The sequence below is a fragment of the Dryobates pubescens genome, chromosome 23 (assembly GCF_014839835.1).
Source record: "Dryobates pubescens isolate bDryPub1 chromosome 23, bDryPub1.pri, whole genome shotgun sequence".
Taxonomy (NCBI): Eukaryota; Metazoa; Chordata; class Aves; order Piciformes; family Picidae; genus Dryobates; species Dryobates pubescens.
In genome coordinates, this window is record NC_071634.1 from 1,133,323 (window position 1) to 1,141,248 (window position 7,926).

The 7,926-nt window shown below is 54.5% G+C and overlaps 2 protein-coding genes across 2 annotated transcripts; both read left to right on the top strand.

Annotated features, from left to right (window-relative positions):
* Positions 1 to 3,368: 3,368 nt before the first annotated feature.
* Positions 3,369 to 3,701, top strand: LOC128898448 (feather beta keratin-like). The gene has a single exon (XM_054172280.1). The coding sequence runs from the start codon at positions 3,390 to 3,392 to the stop codon at positions 3,699 to 3,701; it is 312 nt and encodes a 103-aa protein (XP_054028255.1). The 5' UTR covers positions 3,369 to 3,389.
* A 3,123-nt stretch (positions 3,702 to 6,824) lies between these two features.
* Positions 6,825 to 7,163, top strand: LOC128898395 (feather beta keratin-like). Its single transcript, XM_054172066.1, has one exon. The coding sequence runs from the start codon at positions 6,846 to 6,848 to the stop codon at positions 7,161 to 7,163; it is 318 nt and encodes a 105-aa protein (XP_054028041.1). The 5' UTR covers positions 6,825 to 6,845.
* Positions 7,164 to 7,926: the final 763 nt, after the last annotated feature.

Sequence of the window (7,926 nt, forward strand, 5' to 3'; positions counted from 1 at the left end):
CCTGCTGCAACAAGGCTTCCAGCTCCTCTTGTTTGTTTCCCATGCTTCGTGCATTAGTGTACATGCACCTCAGCTGGGCTGCTGGTTTGGCCTCTGACCCTAGCTTACTGCCCCCAGGCTCTTGCCTGAGGGGACTAGTTTCAGCCCCTTCCCTCTTTGAAACTAGTTTAAAGCCCTGTCAATGAGAGCTGCCAGTTCCCTCCCCAGAATCTTTTTACCTTTGGGGGACAGGCCATTCTCATATACTGTGATCTTTCCCCTTCTTTGGGACAGATGTACTCCATCTGTTGCCAGGTGGCCTGGTGCAGTAGAAAGTTTACCAAGATCAAAAAACCCAAAATTCTTTTGTCTGCACCAGCCTCTAAGCCACTTGTTGACTATGGCTGCTGTCCTGTTCCTTGTGGTATTCCCTCCTGCAACTAAGGGTGTTGAGGAAAAAATTTGAGCACCTGACCCCTCAACCAGATCTCCCAGGGCCCTGAAATAATTTTTGATAGCCCTGGGAGTTCTGATTACAACATCATCATTCCCTATCTGCATAAGTAGCAAAGGATAATAGTCAGAAGGCTGTACCAGCCTGGGCAGCCTTCTGGTAACATCATTAATTTGGGCTCCAGGGAGACAACAGAGTTCCCTATGAGATGGGTCTGGCTGACAAATGGGGCCCTCCATTCCCCTCAGAAGTGAATCACCAATAACAATTACCCTCCTCTTTTTCTTGAGGGAGCTGGTCCTGATGCCAGGGGAGGGTTGTTTAACCTTAGACTGCTTTGCCTTAGGCCGTTTAACCTTAGGTTGTTTACCCTTAGGCTCTTTAGCCTCAGGGAGAACCCCAGATGGTGTGTCCTCTGGCAACAGGACCACCTCACCCTCGATCTCCAGTGCCCCATACCTGTTGGTCAAGAGCAGTGGGGAAGGTGTGGGAAGGCAAGGAGGCTTAGCCCTGTGTCTTTTGAGAGGAACCTGTGTCCATTCCCCTCTGCTTTTTGGGTAACCAGCCTCTGCTGTGGGAGCCTGCAGGGCCTGCTTACTCTTGTTCATATCTTTCCCCCTCTGGTTTATCTCTTTCCTCTTCCGGTTCATCTCTTCCCTACATTTCCTTACACTTTTAATTTACAAGCATCTATGGAATGCAGGTTATATATAACACAGTATATACAGTATTTTACAATATATATACAGAAATATACAGCAAAGAAAAATAACACAACAAAATTCCCTCCTCGAGGAGGGTTTCCCTCCCTGTAACCCCCTCTCCCCCCCCCCCCCCCCCCCCTTTTTTCCCAAAAAGGGGTTAGAGAGAGAAAGAAAGGCAGTTATTAAGGAAAAGAGATGTTATTAGGCTTCAAAAGCACATGCAGGCTTTAGTTTTGCTTATCTCAAGGTCAGCTCCGGCTAGTTTGCTGAGAAGCAGACAGGGTGGAAAGGCAGAACAGGCTGGAACTCAGAAAAATTCCAACTGCCCTAAAACTTAAAGTTGCATTCTGCCCATCTACCAATGAAATTCATTTAGAATATCTGAGTGTTTACATTCTGGAACCAAAACATTCAGCCAGAGTGTTCTAACACTGTCCCTTTCTTAAAGGCACAGCCTCAAACGGTCGCAGTAATCAAAGAACTCCATCGCTCGGTCATGGACTATGGACTCTCTTCACCCTATTTTTCCAGTCTTTTGGCATTGGTGTGTGACACACATGTAATGACACCGCACGACTTAAGGTGCTTGGCACAGCTTTTGTTTACTCCCACTCAATATATGTTGTCGGAATCTCAGTGGAGAAGGGGACTTCCAGCCCTTCTGCTTACATATGTGGGACATAGTAATCCTGCTTTAACAGCACTCACTCTTGAACATCTCATGGGCATGGGTCAACATTCAGATCCGACAATGCAGGCACGCCATTGCCCATGGGAAGCTTTAGGGGCAGTTTGTGAGGAAGCAAGAAAAGCTTTTCTTAAGGTTCCAGACTCTCCAAAACCACAAAAGGCTTTTACAAATATCACCCAAGATGCCCAGGAACCTTCTATGCAATTTGTGGACTGACTTAAACAAGCTTTAGAACACCAAATTGATAACGGGGCATCGTGGGATATATTGTCATTGAATTAGCTGTGGAAAATGCGAGTGCGGATTGTAAAAAATTGTTAAAATCTCTGCCTAACCCAAATCCCACTTGAACTGAAATGATTGAGGCTTGTAACAGAAGAGGTACAGTAGAGCATAAATATGAAGCTATGGCTGCTGCTTTTGTGGCTATGAAAGGACCAACAAATATGGGAGTTTGTTATGGTTGTGGTAAGCCGGGGCACCTTAAAAGGAATTGCTTAGTATTTAGTAATGGAACTAGACCTAAACCACCTGGGCTATGCCCAAAATGTCACAAAGGGAGACACTATGCTAACCAATCTTGGACTAAGTATGATTTTAAAGGGCAGCTGATACAGGGAAACGGATTGCGGAGCGTGGGACGGCACCGCGCGCAGACACAAATTCCACAGCCATCGCTTTACAACCGGACGATCGGAACGACCACATCTCCAGCCTCCACCCAGCGACAACCAGCAACGCAGGACTGGACCTGGTAACCTCCCACACAGTAACCATACATGATTCGACGGTACATTTAGTACAAGCAGATAAGTCAGACGCCCTTCCAGTGAAAACTCAGGTGCTAATATTAGGTAGATCATCATGCTTGCACTTGATGCTCTTAGAGGTCCTTTCCAATCCAAACAGTTCTCTGATTCTGGCACTCTATGACCTGCTGCTGAGTCACCAAGAGGTCCTGCTTGAAGACTGTCTGGTCAGGCCTGCTCATCCTGGACTCCGGTACCCTTCAGGACGGCCTCCCAAGATACTTTGTCAAGCAGGTTACTAAACAAGGCCAAGTGTGTCCTCTGCAAGTCCAAGGTGGCAGAGCTGCTGACCTCACTGCTTACTCCTCTCAGAACAGAAGGCTCCAGCATAGAGGAACTGCTGTGCCCAAGAGGGCCTCCAGGCTCCAGCTCACACCCAGCTCCCTCTTTGCTCACAGACAACAGGGCCAGAGGAGCTGTTGCTGGGCCGCAGGAAATGAGACCCCCAGCCACAAGGCAGCCACAAACCACAGCAGCCCAGAGCCACGCCGTGACCTCACTGCTGACACCCCACCTCTGCTGGGCTGGGCTCACCTCTGCTGCCAGCCCTGCCAGCATAAAGCCGGCCCAGCGCCTCTCTCCCTCACAGACACCTCCTGACGCCTTCTCCTGCGCTCTGCTCCCTCCACCAGGTCAGCCTCCAGCCCCTCACCCTCCTTCTGCTGCCCCAAAAGCCATCTCTCTCACACCCCCAAGGCCCTGTGCTCCCTCCACACCCTCTCTCTCTTCCAGGGCTCCTCCACCCCACACCCATGGCCTGCTACGACCGCTGCCGCCCCTGCGGACCCACCCCGCTGGCCAACAGCTGCAACGAGCCCTGCGCCTTGCAGTGCCAGGACTCCCGCGTCTTCATCCAGCCTTCCCCCGTGCTGGTCACCCTGCCAGGACCCATCCTCACCTCCTTCCCCCAGAGCACCGCCGTCGGATCCTCCTCAGGGGCTGCCCTGGGCACCGAGCTCAACGCCCAGGGACAGCCCATCTCCTCCGGCGCCTTCGGCAACGGCTACGGCTTGGCTGGCCTGGGCTATGGCTGCGGCGCCGTGAGAGGCTGCTACCCCTGCTGAGGGCCCTGCACACCCCCCCTGACACCACACACAGCCTGCAACAGCTCCTGCAGCACAAGCCCCTGGCCTGATGCTCGCCCTGCTTGCCCCTCACACCGCCTCCCATCCCCTTGCTGCTCCTGCCTCTGCCCTCTGCTTTGCCCTCAATAAACTTCTCCTGCACACCAGACCCAGGTGCCTCCTCTGCATTTCTTCTCCCAGGCCTCTGCCAGCTTCACAGGGGAAAATGGCTTGGCTCAAGAGGCCTTGGGGGTGGGTGGGGAAAGTGCCAGAAGACCTCTCATCGGAAGGAGTGACCAGCATAACCTCTAGACACTCAGTCTACCACCTGGACTCTTCCAGAATGTGCCACAAGTCCACCACTTGCTCACAGCCTTCAAGCACTCTCCTGCACACCCTTCCAATGAATTCAGCCTGCTCCAGGGACACTTGGCTGAATCTCCTCCCACCAGCCTGGCTGGACAAGCCCAACTCTCTCAGCTTGGCCTCCTCTTCCTGGCCTCCTCTGGATCCATTCCAACACCTCCATGTCCTTCCTGGCCTGGGGGCCCCACAGCTCAACCCCACACTGCAGCTGAGCTCTCCTGACAGTTGAGTAACCATGGAGCATCACCTCCCTTGACCTGCTGCTCATGCAGCAGCTCGTCCCTCCAGCCTGTCAGCCACACCACACAGCTTGCTGTCATCCACAGACTTGCTGAGGGTGCCTTGATCCCATGTCACCAACACAGACCTGCTCCCAAGGTGCACCTCTGAGGGACACCACTCGTTACTGGTCTCCACTTGTACATCAAACCTTGGACCACAACTCTCTGAGTGTGGGCATCCAGACTATTCCTTATCCACCAACCTGTCCCCCCAGCAAGTCCACAGCTCTTCAGTTGAGAGACTTGGCTGTTGTGCAGGACACTGACAAACGCTTTGCACACGTCCAGGTAGGTGACATCAGGTGCTCTGCCCTTACCCACCAACACTCCAACCCTCTTGCAGAAGGCCACCAAATTTGTCAGCCACACTGAGACCTTCTTGAAGCCATGCTGCTTGTCACTCAGCACCTCTCTGTTCTCTGCCCATCTTGCCACAGTCTCCAGCAAGATCTTCTCCATGGTCTTGCTGGGCACAGGGGTGACACCATCAGGCCTGTAGTCAAGCTCACTCTTCCTCTTTAGCCTCCTCACATGGCCATCACCTGCTGCCACCTGCCTGCTGGGCACCCTTTCACCTTACCCCAGGGATGGATGAGGATGGCCAACACTGGGCCCCACGGATATGAGTTCTGGGCTCCACCACTTGAGACTTGCCCCAGCCAGATTTTGGGGCACTCATCAGAAGCCTCTGGGCCCAGAGCTTAAGCACTTTGCAGTGCACCACACTGGCCACTTACAGAGCAGGCTGCTGGCCAGCTTCTGTAGCAGCATGCACTGCAGAATCTCTCACAGCTTTACAGAGGGCAATATCAGCCACAGCTCTCTGTGCCTCCACAAAGCCACCCAGTTCAATGGAGAACACATGGAGGATGGCCAAGGACAGTTTCCCTTCTAGAACCCAGGCTGACAACTCCCCATCCCCTTCTTGGCTTCCAGGAGCCTGGCAGAGCTTGCCAGGAGGAGTTTCTGGAGAACCTGCCCTAGAGACAACGTCAGGCTCACCAGGGTCTAATATCTCAGATCTTCCTACTGAAGCCTCAAACACAGGAGGGCTCTGAGATTTCTCACACTGCTCAAGAATAGCTCCAAGGCACCATGGCCATCCCAAGCTAAGGCACAGTGGCCTCCCAAGGTCAGCAGTCAGCTCCCTCAGCATTCCTGCCCACAGCCAGTCCCGCACCACTCCTTCCCACCTCCCTTCATCTTCCTCAGCATCCAGAACTGCTTGTCTGAAAAACAGCCTGGAAATGCTCACCTGGGCTCATAGCCATTGCCCAACCCTTGGCAGGAAGCCCCAGCACCTAGGCCTGGACTCTGCAACTGCATGCTGCATGCAGCACTCTGGGGAAAAACACCAGGCCTACACACAGGCTCAGCTGCACCTGAGCCAGGCTAAGTCACATTTTCTCTGTTCAGCTAGGCTGCCCTTATTCAGAACCTGCTTCTCTTTAGGAGCATGGGGACAGTCTGCAATTGAATCCACATGACTTCCAACGTAAAGACTCTCTCCCTTCTGGGCAATTTTGACAAAGGCACTTCTGCTGTGCAGAAGCAGCAGCAATCCTACTTGGCTTTGACCTCTCTCATTTGCTCCCTTCAGAAGCTCACAAAGCCCTTGGAGTCCTCCTGGGTTCCCTGCTTTGGCATCCACAGGTCAGGAACTCTTCTCTTGTGGAGCTCCAGCCCCAGCTCTCTGTGCAGCCAGCCTGCCCTACCCCAATGCCTTCTCTTTCTCCAGGAAGTCTTCAAGAAACCTGTGCACATGGCACTTTGGCACGTGCTTTAATGCCCATGGTGGGGCTAGGGCAATGCCTGCACTTGGTCCTCTTAGAGGTCCTCTCCAATCCAAACAATTCTCTGATTCTGGCACTCTATGACCTGCTGCTGAGCCACCAAGAGGTCCTGCTTGAAGACTGTCTGGTCAGGCCTGCTCATCCTGGACTCCTGTGCCCTTCAGGACAGCCTCCCAAGATACTTTGTCAAGCAGGTTACTAAACAAGGCCAAGTGTGTCCTCTGCAAGTCCAAGGTGGCAGAGCTGCTGACCTCACTGCTTACTCCTCTCAGAACAGAAGGCTCCAGCATAGAGGAACTGCTGTGCCCAAGAGGGCCTCCAGGCTCCAGCTCACACCCAGCTCCCTCTTTGCTCACAGACAACAGGGCCAGAGGAGCTGTTGCTGGGCTGCAGGAAATGAGACCCCCAGCCACAAGGCAGCCACAAACCACAGCAGCCCAGTGCCACGCCGTGACCTCACTGCTGACACCCCACCTCTGCTGGGCTGGGCTCACCTCTGCTGCCAGCCCTGCCAGCATAAAGCCGGCCCAGCGCCTCTCTCCCTCACAGACGCCTCCTGACGCCTTCTCCTGCGCTCTGCTCCCTCCACCAGGTCAGCCTCCAGCCCCTCACCCTCCTTCTGCTGCCCCAAAGACCATCTCTCTCACAGCCCTGCACTCCCTCCACACCCTCTCTCTCTTCCAGGGCCCCTCCACCCCACACCCATGGCCTGCTACGACCGCTGCCGCCCCTGCGGACCCACCCCGCTGGCCAACAGCTGCAACGAGCCCTGCACCTTGCAGTGCCAGGACTCCCGCGTCTTCATCCAGCCTTCCCCCGTGCTGGTCACCCTGCCAGGACCCATCCTCACCTCCTTCCCCCAGAGCACCGCCGTCGGATCCTCCTCAGGGGCTGCCCTGGGCACCGAGCTCAACGCCCAGGGACAGCCCATCTCCTCCGGCGCCTTCGGCAACGGCTACGGCTACGGCTTGGCTGGCCTGGGCTATGGCTGCGGCGCCGCAAGAGGCTGCTACCCCTGCTGAGGGCCCTGCACACCCCCCCCTGACACCACACACAGCCTGCAACAGCTCCTGCAGCACAAGCCCCTGGCCTGATGCTCGCCCTGCTTGCCCCTCACACCGCCTCCCTTCCCCTAGCTGCTCCTGCCTCTGCCCTCTGCTTTGCCCTCAATAAACTTCTCCTGCACACCAGACCCACATGCCTCCTCTGCCTTTCTTCTCCCAAGCCTCTGCCAGCCTCACAGGGGAAAAGGTCTGAGCTCAAGAGGCCGTGGGGATGGGTTGGAAAGGGACCCGAAGACCTCTCTTCAAAACAAAAGACCCAGCCAGAGCACCAGAGAGTAGCACAAGGAGACTTCCAGACTGTAACTCAAACCATTCTCATCGCCAAATTCAGGCGTGGACACACCAAGGCACTTCTGCCCACACCTCTCTCGCCATCTCTCCCTGGCAACACACTCCTCAAGCACAGAGTCACGAGTTGGAAAGGTCCCTCAGTCCAACTCAGTGCAACCTTTAACCAACACTACCAATCCAACTGCAAACCATTGCCCTAAGCGCCACAGATAGAACAGAGTTTTGGTGACCCTCATCCCATTGTCCTTAGCCATCGATCCCCCATGGCCAGAGCCCTCTCTACAACATTCCTACCCTCAAGCACATCAGGCTTCCTGTGGATCTTGGTGTCATCTGCAAGCTTATTGAGTGTGCCCTCCAACCCTTGCCCACATCAGGGATAGAAGATCCTAAAGAGAACAGGCCCCCGCAGAGCCCTGCAGAAGAGCAC